Source organism: Stegodyphus dumicola, chromosome 6 (genome assembly GCF_044657685.1).
Source record: "Stegodyphus dumicola isolate Sdum_Otavi_A_Nest chromosome 6, ASM4465768v1".
Taxonomy (NCBI): domain Eukaryota; kingdom Metazoa; phylum Arthropoda; class Arachnida; order Araneae; family Eresidae; genus Stegodyphus; species Stegodyphus dumicola.
The window spans coordinates 229,052,011-229,076,243 of NC_140773.1; the positions used below are offsets into that span (position 1 = coordinate 229,052,011).

The 24,233-nt window shown below is 35.1% G+C and overlaps 1 protein-coding gene across 4 annotated transcripts in view; it reads left to right on the forward strand.

Annotated features, from left to right (window-relative positions):
- Positions 1 to 23,462, forward strand: part of LOC118182455 (DBH-like monooxygenase protein 1) — a 61,776-nt gene extending 38,314 nt beyond the window's left edge. For 3 of the 4 annotated variants that reach the window (XM_085819626.1, XM_085819625.1, XM_085819623.1), the window contains 6 exons: positions 2,848 to 2,933; positions 6,833 to 6,871; positions 7,090 to 7,149; positions 8,333 to 8,454; positions 14,175 to 14,325; positions 23,047 to 23,462. In XM_085819626.1, the coding sequence (XP_085675752.1) occupies positions 2,848 to 2,933; positions 6,833 to 6,871; positions 7,090 to 7,149; positions 8,333 to 8,454; positions 14,175 to 14,325; positions 23,047 to 23,265 (677 nt within the window). In that variant the 3' untranslated portion in view covers positions 23,266 to 23,462. The remainder of the gene's footprint in view (positions 1 to 2,847; positions 2,934 to 6,832; positions 6,872 to 7,089; positions 7,150 to 8,332; positions 8,455 to 14,174; positions 14,326 to 23,046) is intronic. The other variant, XM_085819624.1, reaches the window with a different exon arrangement.
- The last annotated feature ends 771 nt before the right edge of the window (positions 23,463 to 24,233 follow it).

Here is a 24,233-nt window from a genome sequence, read left to right on the forward strand (position 1 = left end):
TATTAAATATTCGAAGGAATGAAAATACTCGAATCTTATTTTTCGAAGCTCCATTTGGTGCTAATTCAATCTCACTCTTTCTCTGCTTATGTGATTTCTTTTCTCATTCTAATTCTTTTTTTCTTTGCATAAATTTGTCATTTTTCGTAGGAAGAGGCATCTAAAGATTTAATGGAATTCAAGAACTTTGACATTTTTTAAACTTAATTTTAAACGTCTACAGTATGCTTTTATTACATTAATACAAATCCAAGTTAGTATTGTCCTAGTAAAATCATTACTTTTAATAAAATAAGAATTTCCTTTGCATAAATGTTTAATATTAATTTAAAGTTTAATAAAGCTTGTATTTTCCGTCAGTATAACGAAATATATTTGTTGAAATCCAGCTTGTTTCTGTATGAAACAAGCTGAAGTATATTTAACTTAAGTTGACTTTCGCTTTCATATTGTTGCGTTCTACGGGTTCGTGGATTTGGAGTGATTGATGACAACACTTGATGAAGAATTAAAACACAATTTATACGCCAATATTACACAGGAGAATTCCAAAGACAGTTTACAGTCGTCGAAAATTTACAACAAACACGCTGAAACAATCAGCAACACAGCCTTCAGGCTACAGCGGTGAAGAGAGCTTCACGGCAAAGCACTAAAGTGAAGCTCCCGACTCGGTTCAGTTGCTCTGAACTAATCGCTTAACTCAAGATACACATCACGGTAAAACTGCTGCTCCGTGTGCAGGCAGGGTATTTATAGCTTTTGAACTGTCTTCGAGAACTTTCTCGGGAAAACCAGTTCGTTCTAGAATGTTCTCGCTCTGTTTATGGCATATCACCAATTTTGTTGCCAAATGGACGATTTCGCACCAAATCTGGCAACCCTGTCTTTCTTTCCCATTTTTCTGGTAACCCTAAGCTCGTTTTACCTGGAAGCTATCTTACCGCAGCTGGCCATTTTGCAACAATATGCATCTGTAGCTGATTTGACTTAAACTGCTAGAGGTTTACACGTCTTTTGCTTCAAAATACATATTTGCTTACAGATCAAGTGTAATGCAACCTAGATTTTGGAAGCAGGCTATGATAAGTGTAGGTTCAGATAATCGTCAGGTAACTGATTTACGTTAAAATATTATTTCAACACATTTCTTAAGCATTGAGATCACGTTATTTACAATGACCTTGTTGGGCTATTATTTGAAACTAAACAATAATTTGAAATTTGGATTACATTTCTCCTTCCCGTTTTCCTCATCAAAATGTAAATGAGATAGCTAGTATTTAAACTGAGGTTTTTGGATTTTAAGAGAGAGCGTGTTTCTGGCCTACGTGTGCATGCTAGGTTTCATTCCTGCCAGTTTTAATTGATGTGATTATTCCGCTTGTGTTATTTGCTGCCGGCAGTTTGATTTTGACGCTGCGGTAATATTTTTGACTCTATTTAAATTGTGTAGTCTCTGACTACTAATCCATGTTTCAACTTGGATTAACTACATCACCACGAGCTGCGGTTGATATTGTTGCACAAGAAAAATGCATTTATGAGGTATGTTCAAATGAAAAGGTACGAAACGTCATAATATCATAATAATATAATATATCATAATATAATAATAAATAATATAATAAATTTGAATATGCCGCTTTGGCATAACGTTGTGAGACATCTAAGGACGCGAATGCCCGTACATGACGCCGGAGTGAAGCAGGCAGCTGTGTGTTCCGTCTAATTGATGCGGCAGTGCGTGTATGGCATCTTGCCGTTCAGAATGCAAAATTCGACGATTGAGCAGCAGCGAGATGCTATCAGATTTCTCCTGTGGAAGGGGTTAAACCGGCCGATATTCATCGCTGGATGGTGGCCGTATACGGAGTAGACTGTGTGCCCGACAAGTCAGACTGACTTGACACATGTTTCTTAAGATATTAGTAAACATCAGCTTAACTAACTTTCTTTAAGAGAAACTTCATGTTCAGAAAATCATGGAAATTAAAAAGAAAAATAAAGAAACAATAAACGTCAGTTAAATCAAACCTTTTTTTTTAAGTATATACCTCGGGCGATTATTCTAGAATAAAGGTCTTTATAGAGCTACATGGGATTAACATTCTGCAATTATCATACTTAAAGACAGGTTTTTGCATTTATTTCAGTGTACACATCTGTCACCAGTCCATTGAGAAACGCAGTTACAGTTTGCTGGATCTTTTCATTACCAGTAAAGTGCATTCCACAGTAAAACTTCTTCAGTTTTATGAAGAAACAACAAAACAACAATCTGTTTGGGCAAGTCGGAGCTGTAGGCCTGGGATTCTCCAAACTCCTGCCGAACTTCTTATTCACAAGGGCCTCGAAGTAACTGTTGTATGAGGGAGCCTTCTTAATAGTGCTCTATCCTAAACGTACCCCCCATTTATGCTAGTCAGCCATTGTTAAAAAAGACATTGAAACCTCCCTAACAGTCCTTTCGTCCTTATTCTTATGTGGACCAGCTTCTAATTTGTAAAAAGCACCTCCATAAAGCTGCAGGCTGCCTTATGCGGTAGCACCGTTATGCAAGTAAAATTCTCAATTGCTTTTTTTAATCAGAATAATAAACTAAAAGCTTGTCCTAAATATCTGCGAACTGTATACTTTAGTCAGGTAACCCTCAAGGGATTTGCTATAATGGATTAAACAAATAAACATTGAGTTACGAAATCTCACTACTTCTGTGAAAGGTCTTTGGAAACCGAAGATTCATAAAGATAATATATAACCGTAAAACTCATCTGAAATATTTTTCTGATCAGAATTGATAATGTAAGAGCATCTTTAAAGAGCATTTGCTTTCCTTTTCCATAGGGCGCCGTATAAAGGCTCGCCATTTTAGGAACCGCACTGAACTACCACCATTAGCAGTCGACTCCAACTACGACTTCAACTATCAGGTAAGGAAAAATGTCTTGCATTCTGATGACGCAATGATTACCAGTAAAGCATTCCTGCAAACATGTTTTATAATGTAAACTTTGCGTAGTAGAGCTTCTATTAGTGTAACTTTGGTAACTGGAAATCTTCAATAAATAGAACTTGAATGCTTTTCTTCGACGACATACATTAAAATTACGTTTCGGCCACCGTATAAAATGGTGACGTATAAAGACTCGCCATTTTGGAAACCGCATTGAAATAACTTCAACTTGACTGTTGACTCCCGACTGCAACTTCGACTCTCAGGTTAGGAAAAAATGTCTTGCATTTTGGTGGTACATCGAATTACCAGAAAAGCTTCCTTGCAACCATGTTTTAAAATGGAAAATTTGCAGGTTAGAGCTTCGATTACTTACTTAAATGGAAGTACCTCGAAAGCAATATAATTTGCACTTTTGAATGATTTTAATTTTTAAAAATATACAAAATTCGGTCACCACGGTCAAAAACATCAGTCTTAATTTTGTTTACTTAATACATCTGAAATCGTTTCCATTAAAATACCGTCGTTTTACTAAAAGAAATTTGAAGGGAATTTTCCGATTGATTTTATGTAGTCGATGCCTTAAGGATTAGCAGTGAGAGTGGAGAAAAGTGTCAAATTGTCACCATGTAACACATTGCAAACAAATATGTCATTATAATTTGGCAGTTTTGGAGTACAATGTGTTACATGAAGTTAAACCTCTTCTTGTTGTTGACAAATGCTTACTTGTCTGACCTATAGTCAGCCCAAGCCCAAGAAATTCCTCGTGGCAAGGAGCACAAGATACGTCTGTCGTTGGCAACAGCCTTGAACACCTTACAGGTGTCAGCGCGATTTAGCTCAGTAAAGCCCCCAGGTTAGATGGAGAGCACCCGAGTACCGGCTCGAGAGTCTCCGACTCTCTTCCCCTATCATCAATCTCTCGAGAGGACTTTCGGCTCGCCGCATATTTAGAGTACTCTTATGCCGTACATCATTATACATTTATTAAAACACGGACACTATACATTTACAAACAATCATGCCTTAATCGGGATTTGAACCCAGGTCCTTCGGCACGGCAGTAAGCGTCGCTAACCACTACACCGATTATACTAGTTTGAAAATATATAGGTAACTCAGAAAACCACAACCATAGGGTGAAACTCAATTTCTACTAAGCAGACCTTTATGAACGTTCTAAGAGACATAGAGCATGAAAAAGAATGTTTACCAGATGGCTAAAGGGCGACAAAAGTGTTTTTTTTCAAATCTTGTCTTGCTCTGAACTCAGTCCTTAAGCAAACTTTCAGGAGAGATAGAGTACACCTAGACAATGGGAAATCACATAGGAATGCACGATCGGAAACTCTTTCCCGGCGCGGTAGTGACGACACTAAAGTCAAGAAAGAAAGGACACGAACAGGGTGAGAAAACACGTTTATTATTCGGAGTACCACAAAAACAAAGAAAAAGCAACATAAAGAGACAACGATCATCATCAAAAAGGTGTTGGAAATTACGACACAGATCGTGATGCAGGAACCGTGCGTCATGCATCTTCCATTCGTGATGCAGATCTTCCACGAGAAGTGAAGTGAGGCCTCCATCATGGTCAGGGATCGTAATTTCGAACACCTTCTTTAATGAAAATCGTTGTTTGTTTTAGTTCTTATTTGTAGGTTTCTGCTGTACTAAACATAATAAAACATGGTTTGTCTCACTATTTATGTCGTTCCTTTTTTTGCGTTTTGTGTTGTCATTGCCGTGCCAGGAAGGCATTTCCGACCAGTCACTGCTATGTGATGTCCCATCGTCTACATGTATTCTATCTCTCTTGAAAGTTTGTCACCGCTGTACTAATACACCCTCTACTGAGAGAGAGAGGGAGAGATCATCTAAAGGCAATGACAATGTAAAGGGCTCTCTTCGGGGGACACTTTACTCAAGTAAAAGAGAAAACATTTTTTACTACTACTTAATTTAGCAAAGAAATTTTTTAATACTACTCAGTTTGGAAAAAAAAATACTACTACTCAATTTAGTCAAAAAAATTACTACTACTTAATTTAGCAAATAAAAATTTTATTACTACTTAATTTAGCAAATAAAAATTTTATTACTACTTAATTAAGCAAAAAAAAAAAAAAAAAAAAAAAAAAAAAAAAAAAACTTTTACTAAATTTAGCAAAGAAAATTTCTACTACTACTTAATTTGATAAAAAATTCATTAGCTTAACGGGACTGCTACATTCATAATGAATTCTATATTGTCCTTCACTTTAATTCATATCACTTTAATCTCACTAATTGGATTAAACTCAACAGGCAATTTTGCCTTAAATTCAAACTACCAGTTTGGCATCATACTTCTTACTTGAATAAAAGAAGAAACGTATTCACATTTATTAATTATTGTTAATTGAACGGTAGTTGGTTTTGTTCCCTTGAAAAGTCAACCAATTTCCGATCAATGACGATAATTACTTAGTTTATTGATTAATTTTCCCTTTAAAAGTTTCTATTTCTATTTTTCGTAATTACAATTCAAGTTTCTTAAAAAATTTCTTTTTCGCTATTCAATTTCATTGCTTCTAGGTTACTTCATTCAAATACAATTCTACTACTTTTATATAAGGAGATAATATACTCAATATTCCATTAGTAAATAAATTATTATTATATTACTTTGCAGCTATTGCGCAAGTATTAGGAAATTTATTTCGATATTAATGTATTTCAATTAATTAATTCAATCTTTGATATATATATATATATACCCAATCTGTTACTCGGCTCCGTCATCTCAGTTTTATGTTCATATATGTTGGTAAATTGTGCATTTTTCGCTTTAAAAATGATTTAATCAGGTTGTTCTTACCTTTCGGTTAAGGTTTTTATGCCTTTAATTAATGTGCATGCAGCTACAATTTAAAAGTTGTTTAAGTGCAACTAAGCCTAATTTTTTACCATAGCAGCCATATTTGTTTACATTTGAAACATAGCAGACTAGTGAATTAAATCAGTTTCTGCACTTTCAGTGTTTTTTTGCCGGGTGGGAGCAAAAGTAAACTTTCTGTTTTGTGCACCGAAAATCTGCCTTCTTGCCTGCTGACCGAATTGCTTATTTTTACGTAAAAACTCCAATTTTAATTGCAAAAATTGTTTTAAGTGTATTTGATTTATTATGTTTCACTATAGTTTTCAAATTTTAATGAAGGTATTGTGAAATTTTTATGCATTTTTGCTTGCCGGGAAGTGAGAACTGAATTAATTGAATGAGAAATTTCTCTTTGATGAAATTCGAAGGAATAAGTTTAAATGTAATGCAGCAAAAAATGGGTATAATGTACAACGAATGTACATTCCGTACAAGGAAGTCATGTAGTGTCCGCATCAAACTTTTTTTTAATTCCCCAACATTATGTGCAGAAGTATCTTGAATAGCTGTAACGGAGTCTTAAAAAAATAACAGTGTTTTTGAGATAGACACAGAATTTTTTTATGCCTTTTTAGTAATTTTTAACACACTCTTAATGTGAATTTATTTCCCAGATTTTCTAAGCGTATACATGAGCTTTATTTAATTAAGATGTAATTTTAGTTTCATTTCGTGTTAACGCTTTTAATTTTCAAGAAATTCTGAATTTTACCTGGCGTTGTTATATTTTCGCACCATGTATATGACTATTGTTTATTGCACTGCTTAAAAGACGTAATTTTAAACCCCTTTTATATTCTTAATACCTGTAAGTTTTCTACTTACATTAAATTGTTTAAAAATTTTTACCTCTTTTTAATTTTATATCGTAATAATCGTCTCGGTGAAGTTTTAAGGAACATCTTGTTTTGTGAATTATCAGTTAATTATGGAGTTATTTTTTCTTGAAGGAATACAGATATTACCAAGAAGAAGTCTCTCTGTTGCCGGTAAGAAAACATTTCATTCAGTTCTCTCATTTTGTGTCACCAGTTTGAATTGCACCACAACGGTAACAGCAGTTTGAATTGTGAAAGGCTTATTTTATGGAATAATGGAACTATTTCTCTTTTTATTACCCATTTTACTTATATGATTAATGTTGGATCAACAATGCAAATAAACATAAATAACAATGTGAAATTATTTTGATTTTTATCATGTTTAGGGAGACCAAGTAACAGTGGAATGCACCTACGATTCTTCTGGTAGAAATGAGACAACATTCGTAAGTTAGTTTGTTTCTTGCAAGTAATGTAAAATATGCCAATTTTTTTACTGAACACAGAAACAAAACTTAATTATAGTAACTGAACTATAATAAAAATCAAGATTTAATTTTAATAAAAATAAACAAAATGGGGGAATATCAGCCCAGACCTTCGCGGCAAGGCAAAAATATACAGAAATTCAAAAAAGCTTTATTAAAAATTGTAAAATACAGAAAAACTTAAAACACCGAATACCGATAAAAATAATTAGAAAAAACAATTTTTGCGATTAAAATTAAAGTTTCTGCGCAAAAGCAAACAGTTGGACCAGCAGACAGGAAGAAGACAAAACTTTCGGTGCACAAAATTGAAAGCTAACTTTTCGTCCCACTGTGCAAAAAGACACCGAAGTTCGTCCACCAACTGACTTCAAGTCAATTCACTAATCCACTAAGGGTTGCAAATCTAAGCAAATGGCGATCTCGTTAGGCTTAGTACCACTTAAACAACTTTTTAATTATTGATAATTTTACAACTATTGCATGCAAATTATCTAAAGGTATGAAAACATTAACTGGAATATAAAAACAATATCAATCAAACAAAGTCAATCACTTTTAAAGCAAAAAATGCACAATTTACCAACATACGAGAATAAAAAAAACTGAGCTCACAATAAAGTAAAAAAACACAAAATAGGGAAGTAAAAAACACATGAAAGAGAAATAATGCCAATCATAGTTAACAGAAAAGAACCTTATTAATGGTTTACTGCTATTTTCGAGCCCTTTAATGTGGAGAATAAATGCATTTAATAATGTAAATTAAATAAATATTCAAAACAAAAAAGACTATATATAATGGAAGGATAGTAATCATAAGAAATAAAATAACTAAATTATAAATGGCATTAAAGAACAATGACTAAGAGGGGATAAGTATTACGCATTTTAATTTTCTTTTTGTGTTTTCCGAAAATAGTTTTTTTTTTTTGAAGTGTTCATGATAGCCATTTTTTTCATTGTTCCGCATGAAGTATTTTAGAAATGGGCGGTTAATTCGCAACCTGACGGCACGCGAAATTTCATGTTGACCTATTTGTTTGATTAGAAGTTATTCTTGAATTAAGTGTGAATATGTGGTGTCGGCGAATGTTTGGAAGTTTCTGTGAAAATCATTCTCTATGCTTTCTCTTTAAAGGGAGGTGAAAGCACCCGGCAAGAGATGTGTCTCGTCTTCTTCCTCTACTACCCTCGAATAGAGAGGTTCGCCTCGCTGAGTGTTCCTATTCTGCCTCTCATCAACACATTATTCAATACGAGGTAAGCGCCAGGTATATATTTGTATCTTATGTTCCTAAGTATAGAGATGTCGGATAAATGGTTGGAGGTCATCGAAGTTATTTTTGCTTTGGCATTAGTTTAATCTGATAATAAGCGTTCACCAACACCGCGCTGAAATACGCTCGTGTGCAAAATGAAGAGAATTTGAACATTATACCGAATTTCTCAAAAACTAATGGACAGATTTTAATGAAATTTGGATATTTAAAACCGAGAAAGAGATATGCCATTCAAAAGTCATAATATGTTGGTATGATTATCAATAAAGCTCATAGTGCAGGGATATGCAAAATTCACTTTATGATATTGAACTGAAAAGGAGTCCTCTCTTATGGCATCCTTCTTTGAGCCAGACAGGTCGCGCAGAGTGACGGCATACTGGACAGGCGGCAGCTAAAGAGTCCCTGTGGCAGTTGATTCCGCTCCTCCAGCAAGGCACGTTTCAACTCCGGGTTGTTTCTCTCAAGCGTATAATAATATTTGTTTACGTGCTCCGCATTTGGCACTACACGGACTAGCCCCAACTGAGAATATATTAGGCAAGGTCTGCCAGTGAAAAGTTTCCCCGAGAGGAAGAAGCTTACCTGTGCTACACCCCGAGTCCCAACTGAGGTGGCAGGCTTGAAAAATCTCTCTACGACCACAGCTACCTCCTGGGCCCAAAGTGTCACCATTCCCGGTTCTCAGGCCTCACCATGGCCGGGAACTATAAAGCTTGGAGCTTGGAGCTATAAAGCTTGGATTGGTCGTCTAAGTGCCCCCGCCAGTACTATGCGGGCAATCCACCAAGCTGAAGGTTTGACATGGAATACCTGCGATGACCACGGACTGTCCGTGACCACCGACAATACCGTGATTCGGGTCAAGAGGCAAAGCCACACCCGCTACCGATACCACCAGCCCGGTAGCCTATAGCCTTTCCACCCTTGATCCAACAGTACAAACGGTCTTCTCTCGGGGTTCTGGAACCACCAAGCTCGAAATGCTTTTCCCCAGAGTACACTGTCATGGCATAAATAAAGCTAGTACTGCACCCCGGGAAGTTTCCAGGGATATAGGAGATGAAATTCCCCTCTCAAGAGCGTCCCAGACATGCTACATTAGCTTGAAGTCAAGAGATCTGACTGGTCAATCCGTGCGGCAAATATCCTGACATTCCAGGACATTCGATTAGCTGAACCCTAAGTGGACAGTCGCTGTCGATCATTAATAGGAATCCAGGACAAACTGCACCCCTGAAAAATCAAACATGAGGTTCTAAGTTCTCCTGTTTATACCTCATAACAGACAGGGAGCCTTTGTCGAACACAAGCAGGGGTATCCGTCTGTACATCTTAATGCCTACCCAAACTGTTACATTATGATCCTTTTGCCTGAGGAAGGATAGGTGGAATCTGGTTCCAGGCTTTCTCCAGGTACAAGTACGCCGAGAATTGTTATCGCTGAGTCTCGACTTAGTGCAGAACGAAGGATGCTGAATTGAAATTTGATCCAAAGTGCATGTTGTCTGTTCCATGCTAAACGTACTCTCCTGTATACTGCTGTGAGCGGGACGCAAACAGCGGGGCTTCTGGCATGCAGCCCTGTTTCGTGAAGACTTTGGGCAACTACAGACCGTGAAACTCGTTTCCCGGTGGCAGCACGTAGCTCAAGTGAGAGCTATGAAGTTGTAGAAGTCCTGTGTCACCGCGCTTGAAGGTGCCAAATAACGATTCTTATTCGTCGTTGTGGATCTTAGTCGCCCTTGTTCAGTTCTCGACATTTATTCTGTTACTGTTCTGAAACTGTTTACCCGAATTGCAGACGGCACTAGGCGTTACATTGAGCTCTCTAGCCATCTGAGTTTGTGGGCTGGCCTACTTCTACTTTACCGACAATTCTCCAACTCATTCGTCCATTAGATGAGCCCTAAGTCGACTAGCGCTGTCGTTCATTAACAGGAATCCAGGACCAACTGCACTCCTGAAAAGTCAAACATAAAGCTCTAATTTCTCCCTGTATACCTCATAACTGTCAGCAGTTCGTAGCTACTCATCTTACCTGGCATCTTATAAAGTTTACCCAATTCTTGCGGGAACAACTGCGAATGTCGTGAAGGAGTATGAAGACACAAATCACCGAAAATCCATCATGCCCTTATTATACTCTCCATAACTAATAAAACACTCCATATAATCCGCAGACACGTGCGTGTACGCTTATGTATTCCACTCAGTATTAACATAATTTTTTAGCGGCATCATTAGTATCTTATTTTTCGTAAAAATAGGCACAATTTGCAAGGGATTGCAGAACTTATATTACTTGGCTTCCGAATATTCTGAACTCCAATTATTCGGAACTTGATTACACGGACTGCTTGTTACTTCCTTGTACGAAGTAAAAAGGAAGTATTGTAATCGCGAAAAGTTTCAGGCAGCATATTTCAACGAAAGTATCCATTTTGACCGCTATCGAATGCAATTTAACGATGTTTTTGCGTGATATCTGTACGCAAGGACAGAATAAAATACTCTTTTCCATCAAAAAAATTATAAAACTGCTTTAAAATTAATTCTGAAGAGAATTTTTCGTGGCGTCTGTTCGAACGTATGTACGTACGTATCTCGCATAACTCAAAAACGAGTAGCCTCAGAACCTTGAAATTTTGTATATAGGAATGCTGTAACATGTAGATGTGCAACTCGTATTTTGGTTGCAATCGGCCGCACCAAACGTATATAAATATATTTATATATATATATATCCACTCTGTTACCCTGCTCAGCGATCTCAGTTTCTTTACTCTTATATGTTTGTAAATTGTACATTTTTTGCTTTAAAAATGATTGAATTATGTTGTTTTTATCTTCCGGTCAAGGATTTTATGCCTTTAGTAAATCCGTGTGCAATATTTTTAGAATTATCAGCAATTTTAAAGTTGTTTAATTGCCGCTAAGCCTGTTTTTTATGGCGGCCATTGATGTTTACATTTGAAACAGGAGACTAGTGGATTTGTTGCCAATCTAGAGAAACTTAGCTTCGCAACAACAAAGATAACGCATTCATTTATTATTGCCAATTAAATCATGCATAATTCTTTGTGGAATTTTTTCGAGGAAATAAGTGTTTGAGATTTGCTTCGTAATTTTCAATATAGATATTTTGAGTTTTTATGTATTTTTGCCTTCTCGCGAAGTGAGAACTGAATTAATTAAATGAGAAATACTCAATCGTCTGTGAAAAACTGTTTCTTTCTTGTTTTGTTTGCTTTATTTCTTTCATACATCATTGTAGCTTTATTATAGTATTTGAATAGAACATGTGGCAACGATTAGATAATTCTATTCTTTAAATGATATAAATTTTGTGCATTATGAGTTATAATATGAACGAAATATATAAGTTAACTGTTATATAATTATTGGATTATATAACAGTTAACTGAGTTTCTGTTATATAATTATTATATAAGTTAACTGTTATATAATTATTAACACTGTTAAGTGAATCTAGCGCCAGAGTGTCGCTATGGTAAACAAATACTAGAGTGAATTTTAAAGAATGCATTTATTCTATAGTGGTTTATGCGCTGTCGGCGAATTAGATTTAATTCAATCCAATAAGTTTAAATGAAATGCAAGGATAATGCGTATAATTTAATATTCCAATACAAGTGTACACATCAGATTTTTTTTAATAGGTCACAGTAATAGACTCTTGTTTTCACTCTTTTCATCTTGAGTTAAATTACATTTAGAATATTTATTAGAATAATCTATTTGAATTAAACATTTTTAATAAAATTATCTAACAATTTTTGAAAAATTAATCAATTTGGTTATTATCAACATTTCAGTCTCAGTAACAAATAATATTGTCATAGTTAAAGAATCGGCCCACCAGCGGCCGAGTGGTAAAGTCGCTGAACACTGGTAGTTCGGTCCGAGGTTCGAATCCCGCGAACGGGCTGGCTGCATGGGTGTTTTCGTGGTTTTCCCCATGTGTAACGTGTATACGAGCCAGTTTCCCTTAGAAAGTCCTCCACGAAAGGCATCCCTCCTCTTAGGCAGATAGCACTTGTGTGCTTTGCCATAATTAAATACACCACACCACACACCATAGTTAAAGAATCATTTTTTTAGAATTTTCAAATGCATTTCTTTAAAATTGACAGAAAATTAATGCGCTTAATTGAAAATATCGTCGAGAAATTAAAGTAATAATCCCATTTAATTAAAAATGACAATGTGATTGAAATATTGATGATACTCAAAATGATTATTTGTAAATGTCTCGTGAATTTCATCGAGTGTAAAACTTAACTGCATATTTTATTTCATAGAAGGAAATAATTAAGAAAATCATTCCTGTTACTTACGTATGCTCACTTGTCTGACGGTAACATCAGCCCAAGCCCACAAAACTTCCTCGTGGCAAGGAGCGCAAAGATGACGCTTGTCGTTGGTAACAGCATTGAACACCTTTGAGGGCAAATGTGCGATTTAGCGCCCCCTCCCCAATTTTGATGGAGAGCACCCCGGGAGGACGAGTTCGAGGGCTTCCCACCCCTCTTCCCTTCCATCAAACCGCATGAGAGGACTTTCGGCTCGCCACATATTTAGAGTACCACCATGCCGCACCAACACTATACATTTACGAACATCTATGACCGGGACTCGAACCAGGGCCCTTCGGCACGGGAGTTAGCGACGCTAACGACTATACCGACTGGGCGGCAAAAACAATCGTACCTTCTAAAGGTTCACATGCTATTTTCAAAGATTTCCGATCTTTCCAATAATGCAAGTTTATATATAATTCATTTCAATTTTTCTCTGGCTAAATTTGATTTAAAAATCTGTCATTGGTAGCAACCTTGCACACACTGCCACATTCTATTGATTTATTTTGAAAACAAAATCACAAGGCTTATATAAATCTCTTTATAGATTTGGAATGAAATAAATTAAATAATAGAAATAAATTCATTTTGAAGGTAATCTTCTAATCTATCTGATAGCGCAAAGATCAAATTTGGGTTGGTTTTCGATTGTTTAGAAAGGAAAAATGTGAAAAAACGGAAGAATGTTACTTCGGACTTAAACAATAATGTATGGAATTTTGAGAAACAAATAGTGGGAGAGGGAATTTTACTATCATCGTAGTTAGTAGGAATAGAGTAATGTGTTACGATACAAAACATGTTCCTATTTTTTTCAGTTCGTTATATCAGTGTTCAGTTTACAGTGAATATTAACTTTATTTATTAACTATCACATTCTTCTCACTTAAAACACATAAAATTCCATTCAGCAGCAAAATAACAAAATATTTTAAAACAGTATATCTTTAGAATTTCCTAGGAAGTAGGTTAAATCGATGTCAAAATTCCGCTCACAGTGAAACACCACGAGTGAACTAAAAAAGAGCTTTTAATAATGATCTTTAGCTTTACTTAAAAGCCGCACTAAGAGAACTCATATGAATTACGCTCCAGTCCGCGTGGAATAAAATTAAAGACTTTATATGTTTTGCGAAATGGCAACACTTTCTAAATCGCTGGATAATAAATACACTGGTAGAGTTGCGTAACTTTTAAAAACTGTCAAGTCAATCCTTAAGCGTCACTATATATATTTCTAACGTCAAAAATAAAAATACTAAGTGCATTCATCACTAGAACTATCTGTTATTTAAAGTTTTGTTTTTGATTTAAGTCTCAAGATGAAAGATGTCAGAGATGGTTCTTTCTACAAGTATTTCCGGCATTACAACTGGGAGAAAACAAACCTCAACATAGTAGAAAATTCTTTGAGGTACGCCATGCACGATACTCATTGTTATCTGGGAAACGGCGAAAAGACTTCGGTAAGTTTATTTCTTTTTTCCCTTCATGCTTTTTCTTCCGTAAATTAATAAATTTAAAGTTAAAATACTGGATAATTAGTGTTTTTGTAATATCAAATAATAAACAATTATTAAACTGCTTGGTTTTGTATGATTTTCTATTAAGAAAAAGCCATTAAGAAAAGGAACAAAACAAAATAAAAATGATCAAAATAATAAAATAATTAAAATATTAAATAATTAAAATTGGAGTTTAATTACAAACAAAAAATTAAATGCAAACAAAAATTAAATAAATTTTTAAATTAATGAATATTTAAATAATAAAAATAAAATATCGGATCTCGTCCTATGAAGAACTGAGGCTGTAATTACAATTTTATAAGGATATCAAAGAAATAGCTCACCAGAGTTCCGGCTCAATTTAAGCCTTGAATAAATAGTGTAATGCGGCATTTCAAAATATGATAGAACATGGGCCTTTCTTTTTTCAGCACACCCATAAAAAAAGATAAAACTGTTAAAGTGCCATTCACCAGAATAGAAAGTATACTAGAAAGAGTAATAGAGAGAATGTAGAAAGAAATTTAATTACGTAGGCCCTTTCTTCCAATTTCGCTTCTCCCTTGTCAGCTGCAGAGAAGTGTGTATTCCCTAGTTTACTCACTAATCTCAGCCCTACGAGCCAGATGGGGGGGGGGATGGAAGCTTCTCTCTGTCTGCCTTTTCAGTTCTTCTCTCTTTAATTTTCTCTCTATCTTTTTCTGCCCTTTCATCTCATCTCTTTTTAATCTCATTAACACCTACATCTATTTTAACACCACTTTGAATTTTACAATTATTAGTAAATTATTATTACGAATTTTGTATATATGCAAATAATTTTAGTGAAACTATACGGGAAATTTCTGTATCTCCTTCATAAGGTAATTTAAAACGCCTTAAAAAAAGCTGTGCCGAAAAAATAAGACTACAGAGACAAGTTTATTTAATATTGAGTTAATGGTTATTTCACTAAACTGGCGAGAAACTGTACGCAAAATTTTGTGAGAAATCGCCCCGAAGTCTCCAAACCTGGCAACCATTTGACGGCAATCTGGTTCGGCCCACGTAATTGGTACAGTAAATTGAATAACTGCAATGGGATCCCTATATGTAACTGTAACCGTTTCCGGCCTTTATTATGTAACTTCAACCGTATATGCCTTCCAATAGTTTAGAGAAATGGAGCCGTCAATCAGTATAGTAGTTAGCGTCGCTGATTGCCGTGCCTAAGGGCCCGGGCTCGAATCCCGGAGAAGTCATGGATGTTTGTAAATGAATAGTGCCCATGCGGTATGGGCGCACTCTAAATATGCGGCGAGCCAGAAGTCCTCTTGAGAGGTTGGTGGTAGGGGAAGAGGGGGAGACCCTTGGTCCCGTCCCCCCACTCCGGGGTGCTGCCTTTCAAAATTGGGGCGGAACTGAGCTAAATCGCACTGTCATCTGTATGGTGCTCAAGGTTGTTGCCAACAACAGGCGTATCTTGCGCTCTTTACCACAAGGTGTTCCGTGGAGCTTGAGCTGACTATAATTAAGACAAGTGATCATTAGTCAACAACGACAGCAAGAGAAATGGGAGAGACAAGCCCAAAGAGAGCACCAGCTCTCAGTTTTTAGTTCAGAGCTGTCTTCGGAGTATAGAGAGATCGTGTGAGATTCGCTATTTGGATGCGCTTTGCATTGTGCTGTGTTTAACTTTCTTAGTGATTTTGAAATGGGAACTAATGATCATGCTGTGTTATATTGAGAAGAGCTGTGCGAGTACCTTTATGGAACGTTCCATAACTGTCAAGTGTTTCTTTGGGGTAAATAAATTTTATCAAGCTAGTATGGATTCTGGGTGCATTCAATCTACTACGAACTCGTAAGCACGCAACATTATTTTGTTAAACAAATTTCAGTTCGTGATTAATAAAACGTCTTCCTAACTTCTTTTTTTAATGTATTTTTTAATTTTCATTTAAATATTTATTTAGTTACACGTTATACAAAATTTTAGATCATAAGCAATAATAAGAAAGCTTGTTAATATTGGTACGGAAGTTAAATACAATTTCCGTTATCGGGACCGCACTCAGAAATATTTGTATATATGCACGTATATGTGTGTGTACATACGTAGCTACATATATATGTAATATTTTGGCAGTCGGGTACATGAGTGAAGCTTGGCAATCTGGTCACGTCAGAATTCCGGCCATTGTTGAGGCTGAGTGTGAGGCAGCATCCAGTGACGACACAGAAGGATTTAAATTTATAGCTCCATACCTTTATTCAATTCAAATCGCAGATCATTATTCTTTTAGATTAAATTCTCCAAAACTACATATTTAATAGTGATTTACTAAATAAGATTAACTTTAAATTTACTGCTTCGTACTATTCGAACAAAGGGAGACGAATGGTAAGAGCGGCAGCAAAGATCTGTTAGCAGCAGGAGGAGAAAGCAGTTTCTGACGTAAGATGTCGCGAATTCTTCATTTATAGGATGGTTATGTAATATGCTCGAAAGTACTGGTCTAGGGGGAAGATCCTGAAATTGCGGAAAGTTAATTAGAAGTTGCCTGTTTGCGAAGAGCAAAGCCATCGCGAAGAGCCATTTTTATATTTTACATCCCCCTCTCCCTCAAAACGAGAGGCCGGGCGAGCAAAGCATTAGTATATTAGTGAAGCAAGAAATATTTTAGAGTCTGAGGTAAGAAATGAAGGAAAACATCCAGGACATAGCTTACAGGCTTTAACTATGCCCTATCATAATTCATGATTTTTGAGAATTTAATCTAAAAGAATAATGATCTGCCATTTAAATTGAATAAAGATATGGAGCTGTAAATTTAAATCCTTCTGTGTCGTCATTGGATGCCGCCTCACACTCAGCCACAACAATGTCTGGAATTCTGATGTGACCAGATTGCCAAGCTTCACTCATGTTCCCGACTGCCCCAAAATATTACATATACATGCATACACGAACACATATATCCATACATGCATACATTTCTGAGTCCGGTCCTGATAAACAGAAGAGTACTAATAAGTGTAATAAATGTAGTAACATTATTTTCATAAATTAAACATACATAAACCACTGCTCACTTTTATACAATAACAATATATTACGGAGGTCACTCTGAAATTTTTGAGATACGTGCGGACGGTAAGAGGCAGAAAAAATTAACGATCAGATTTGAAAATATGAACTAGTAGACGATTTTTATTGACCAATTGCAAGTAGTTGAGGGTAGAATAAATTTTTGGCGGAAAGAAAAGTGGAGATGACGACGGAACATTATCCCACTATGATTTTAAAGTTAGATTAAATCAAGTAGAATGCTTTTTAACTTCTACACATCACATTTGGAAACGAAGATCCATTTCGTGTTACTCTCTTCAGATTGTTTTACGGAATTTCACAGAGGTCGCAGCTCTCTTCAGGATGAAGAACACGCAAGAAGGCTGTTGTCAGCAGTCAGTCCGGATAATGTGCCTGTCGTACGGAAAATGTTAATGGATGATAATCGCTGCACCTGCCAAATGATACAGAAGGAACTTAACATTGGATCCGCCGCCATACATAAAATTGTTCATGAAGAATTGCGTCTGAAGAAACTAGTTTGTCTCTGAATTCCCCATAATTTAACTTGGCACCAAAAAGAGGAGCGTATCAGAATCAATAAAAAAACTCTTGAATAACTCAAAGATGGTGGGCATTGTTATTATTTCTAAAATCGTAACTGGGGATGAAACATACTTACCAACACGTCAAGAAAGAAAAGTATGTGTCTTCGAAGAGGATCCAAGCTCACAATGGTGAAAAGACAGCGTGCCGTGAAAGAAGTAATGCATGCTGTTTTCTTTAGAAGTACAGGATTGGCCAAACCATCAAACTGGAAGGACAGAAGACAGTCGCTCTTAACTGGTACACCACTAAGTGTCTTCCAGAAATTCTTCAGGAAGTGAATGTTAGAGGACTCGTGCTCCACCACGACAATACATCATCTCATTCATCAAGATTGGCAGTTGAGTTTCTTGAATAAAAACACATCAAAGTGAAAAAACATCCACCTTATTCACCCGATCTAGCTATGTGCGACCTTTGGCTATTTTGTAATCTAAAAAAGAACTTCCGTGGACGTCGTTTTCATTCCGAAGACGAGCTTGATGAGGCTATGAATGCATTTCTTTTCATTAATTTCAAGACATGAATGACTTGAGAAATTTTATTCATTGGAAAGTTCGCCTACAAAAGTTCATTGATGCTGGGAGAGACTACTTTGAACACACCTAAAATTCTTTGAGTATAAATTTAGAAACCTATGCGTATGTAAAAAATTTCAGAATGGCCCTCGTATTTATTTTTCATTCGCATCTTCTTCCTTTTAACTGTCAAAGCGATTAAGAATTTAGCGTATTAAGAATGATTATTTTAGATAATTATTAAGGCAGATGGAGGAAAAGATTAATTATTTGATCAATGTAATGTAAAATTTTTTTTTGAATTTCGCAATTTAGTTGTCCAAACATCGCAAATTATAACGTTTAGGCAACAAATTAATCTGCGATTTACGAGCTATAGATCTTTGACAGACAGACAACAGTTAAAAGACAGAAAAATACTTAAAGATTTAAATAAATCTTCAGCTACAAAATGGAAAATTATTGAAGAATTCTAAACATGTTTTACTTTTATGTCTTCCATTTTATCTCTCCTATCGTCGACGCTCTGGGAATCATCGGGTCGCTCTATGCGTTCTCTCACAGTATAAGTGTTTATCACATCTAGCTAACAAATGGAAGATCAATGTTTCGAATCCTAGTGAGAGCACAGCTCTTTATTCCAAAAGGTATTCTAAAGTGGATTCAAAATGGATTACAGATGGATTTTTTTAATTGACGTCTGTACGTACATATCTCGCATAGCTCAAAAACGATTAACCGTAGAACGTTGAAATTTTGTATATAAGATTGCTATAGCATCTAGTTGGGCACATCTTTTTGCAACTGGCAATATCAAAAGTATCAAAGAGAGAGAGAGAGAGAGAGAGAGAGAGAGAGAGAGAGAGAGAGAGAGAGAGGTACTGATGTAGGAACACTGAGACTAGAAAAGCAGAAATTCTGATGACAAAGCACGTAGAGGGCATATTGAAGAGGATCAATGCTGAAGAGAAAGAATTTTGATTGCGCAGAATGCTGATCCGTGCTAAATAGAACACTTGGCAGTCGAGGCAGATTAAATTCTATTTTTATTTAAATTCACATTTGTGACCACAATTCATGTAATACTCTAATTGTGCATATTTTCAGAACATTTACATTTATTGCAATAGGAAGAGAGCACAGCGAAATGAAATGGCGTCCAAACAGCAACAGAGCTACAAGCGAAGTACGCATTTCTCCCATATGACAGTTCACCAAAAGGAAGATTTTGGCTTACGTTAGAAAGGTTTTATTTCTCAGAATTTAGGTTCCGAAACAACTGCGTCATTACTGCGTTACGCAAGTTCTGTGTCATAGATTAATCTAGAAATGGCACAGTCCAAAAATGTTGTTATTAGTTTTAGAATAAAGAGGAAATAACCAAATTAAAAAAGAGGAATTAAAAGACAATTATCAAATTAAATTATAAAGCTGATTTATATATTTTTTATCTTACACACACACACACACACATATATATATATATTTAACAAGTATTCTCTATTCGTATAAAGCTAATATAAATTAAAAATTTAATTAAGAAATTTTAATTAAAAAAATAAAAAAATAATTATTCCTGCGAACTAATTTACAATATTGTTTAAATTCTAAGAGCATATGTAAATTAAGTGCACAATCTAATACCATGAAAAAAGTATATAATATTCAAAAAAATTAATCTCAAAAGAATTTTTAAGACCGAAATAATTTGCATAAGTGAATAATTGTTGAGCAGGCAGGAGACAGACTTATCAAGCGGAAGTTGCCTCCAAACCTAACTCTTCAGTTACTCAATTCGTGTTTCGTCATCCATATAGACAAGGCTATAGTAAAATTCAAAACCAAAAGTAAAACCAAATGTTGTGAATTACTAAAAAAGAAATTTAAACTAGTAGGAATTTTGGATTTTCATCCGCAGAGAACCCGTTGGCGCTTCGGGAAAGAACCCTTTGGCGCCGTTGCATTCTTACTCGCCAAGCTCGCGGTTTATCGACGATGAGCCGAGCCGTAAACGTGATATTTTGTAAACGTGATTTTTAGTGAATGTAAATTCAAGTTAGCAGATAAAACAATATATTAAGCATATGGTAGTAAAAATTCACAGATAATAAGCATGTAGATGTAAAACTAAAGGGTTAAACGTGATATACGAAAATAAATTTGTATTAAATTCAAGTTAGCACAGAAAAGAATATATTATTAAGCATAAGACAATATATAAGCATTTATAACGGAAATAAAAATTCATTTAAAAAATATAAATTAGTATTAATATACTGAAATTAACCGGTTAAACGTGATATACGAAAAAAATTTGTCTTAAATTCCAGTTAACACAGAAAACAATATATTCCTTACACCAGCAGTTGTTTGCTAATTTTGATGACCATTGTGATGCATCAAACTATTCTGTCATCTTAGATAATCAATATTTTTTATTTCAATTTAATCATCTATTTATGCCACACCTGCCATCCTCTGAAAGGTTATTGTTAGAAAAGTATTAACAATATATTATCTTGTTAAAATTTTACGCCATAAAAATTGCTTTATTCTCATAATTTTAGATGACAATAACCAATAATAAAAATAAAAGCATTACTTAATTATTTAAAATGCACATTTTTGTGGTCTATGAAAACAAATTATTTTAGACTTTGGAAACCTCATGGTTAGAGCTGTTAATAATTAAGAACACAACGTGAACAGCCGTGTTACAAATTAGCATTCACCCCTCCTTTCATCCCGAACCAAGAACCGGCATCTATCTACGAAAATATTTCTATCTATTCGTTGTTAAAAAATTCAGAAAAAAAAATAATAAATAAGAGAAGAATAATATAAATCTGCAAATGCGAACAACCACAGTCTAATTCAACAAAATAAACGCAAGAGGAATGGTTGCAAACTTCGAACAAGCGAATGCAATAAATCCGAAGGGTTACCAAGTTAAAACTGTTATCGCCAAAGTTGGCGATGTTTACATTTATCGGGTTCTCTGCGGAAGTGCTTCCGGGATTTTGATAAATTTAGCAAGTAAAATGAGTAGGAATTAAAATATTAATTTAATGTCAATATAATTAAGAAAGTAGAAAGAAAACCAAATTTTTAGAGTAAGTAAGTAAGTAAGTAAAGGTTAAGAGTAGAAAACCAAATTTTCAGAAAACCAAAGTAATTTAGAAACTCTTGCATATTAAAAACTTAACCAACACGAATTATGTATGTAAACCTAAAATAAACAAAATACAAAACTAATACTAAAAAGGCTAGTAAATAACAAGTTTTAATTTAACTTATCTAGAACTACACATTTGAATTCCTGAGAGTGGATTAGCGTTTGCTAAACTGAGTTTGAGTAGTTTGTTACTGCTAACTGTATAAATAAAGGGCGCTATTACAATGTGAAGATGAGTGCTACCTGTAAGAGCTATTGTAAAAACCTATGTGAGTAGGTGAGTAGTTTGTTACTGCTAACTGTATAAATAGAGGGCGCTAATACAATGTAAAGTTGAATGTTAAGCTGCTACCTGTGATATATATATATATATATGAGAAAAATAAAGAATATATAAAAGATTAAATTAGCAACGTAAATTTCCCTTCTCTATTCTAAAAATAGTAACCTCTCTCTGCACTGCGTCATTTCGAGACATCTATGTCATATGATTCTTACGTAATTATGATGATGTAAATGGAACTCAACCAGCCAATAGTAATTTTAGAGCAATATTAACTGTCCAATCAAAATGCTTTGAGAGCCAAAACTAACTCAGTTTGACTTCAGATTTCATCCTGAACATTACGCACTTGCTTTCCACGCTTTGGCCTAGCTACATTGCTGTCTGTCTGTTGCTGCTTTCTTGCTACAAAGTTATCTAAAAGGTGAAATCTATTGGAATACGCACATTTAATGTGCCGACTTGTGTGTAGCTGAAAATAAAACTGAAGATTTAATCTGCTTTCTCCAATTTTCTTGTCATTATGGATCAACACTTCTACGCCATCCACATTCCTGCTTCTGAATATATTAATTACATATATATAATAGAAATACAGATAAAGAAATCTAACTTTTAATGTGTTCTCCCGTTTCCTATACTTATATTTGGGAAAGTTTTAGACTGGGGGGGGGGAAGTTTCCCTACGGTACAACACAAATTGACCGGAATATTTGATTTTAAAATTTGAAATTTTTTATTTCATTTTCATCTTTCCTCGAACGATCGGTTAATTAATTTAGAACAATTCGATAAAATATGTTTAATTGCAGAAGAAAATGTGTATAATTTAACAGGCCACATTTTCTTGTGGTTATTCACAAGATATTTTTTAGTTCTTGTTTTGTTTAAATTACTCTGATTTAATTTTATAAACTGGCAACATGAAGTATTATTATTATATTTTTAATAACAAAAATTCTTTTTAGATTGTAATCTTAGGTTTTCAAATTGTAAGTTCGTTAAAAAATATTTCTCATTTGTGCAATGTCCATTTCGTGATTAGGTGCGAAGTCTGATATCTTATCCAGAGGATCTCACCGAATACAAGATATCCACACCTTGCGGGAAGGGCACAGAAAAGAGCAGACGATATGGCAACAAAGAGGTCCCTAGTGGAGTTCCGAATCTGCGAGTGAACAGTGCACTTCTTTCTTATCTTCTCCTTTACAGCGCACTTCCTATCTTATGGCAAGGAATCCAATTCCTAGTTGTAGCTCAGTAAGACTGATATGTTATGGCCACTACCCGAACATTCGGGGTATTAGTTAATACATTTATACTCAATGTTTTGTCAGTGTTGAGCTTTATTACTCAGCAGAACATGGGGTTCTGAAACCTGCTTAAGTCATCGAATATAATGTCATGATTCTTCTTTCTGACAGAAATATATGATTAAACTCAGCTTTTCCATTTTTCAAATGCTGTACCTGTCACTGTATCAGGTCATTTATATACCGTATGAACTGGACAGTATTGACAATCCACAACGATGCTTGAGGTCCTTAACTGATCAATCTCGTGGTTTCGTGAACAGGAGTTCACAACGATGTTACCATTAATGGCAAAGCATATTTAAAATGTTAAAATCAATACTGCATTGCTGAGCAATTTAAAAGTGATAAATGTACGTCGTCATAATTTAAGTATTTATTTTATTTTTTAATACATATGATTTATGTAGGGGTTGGGTTATTCAATTATGGCAAAGCACACGAGGGCTATCTGCCTAAAGGGAGGGATGCCTTCGTGGAGGACTTTCTAAGGGAAACTGGTTCGTATACACGTTACACATGGGGAAAACCACGAAAACGCCCATGCAGCCATGGACCGTTCGCGGGATTTGAACCTCGGACCGAACTACCAGTGTTCAGCGTCTTTACCGCTCGGCCGCTGGTGGGCCCTATGAGTTATGTAATCTAAAATAAATATGGTATTGAAAAGTTATTGTGATCATTTACAACATTACTCTAGTTATTGAAATACATTTCTGTTAACGCTACTTCTTTCTTTAATGTATTACAGAAAGAATTATGGGTACTTGCGTATTCATGCGACTACCTTGGCGCAATTTGGCGATTTTTTACAGATGAAAAGGTAAAAGTTACTTGGCTATTTTCGGGACATTTTTTAAAGAGATTTACAATATATTGGTATTTATCTATATTGGCAAACATTATCAATGTATGAAAA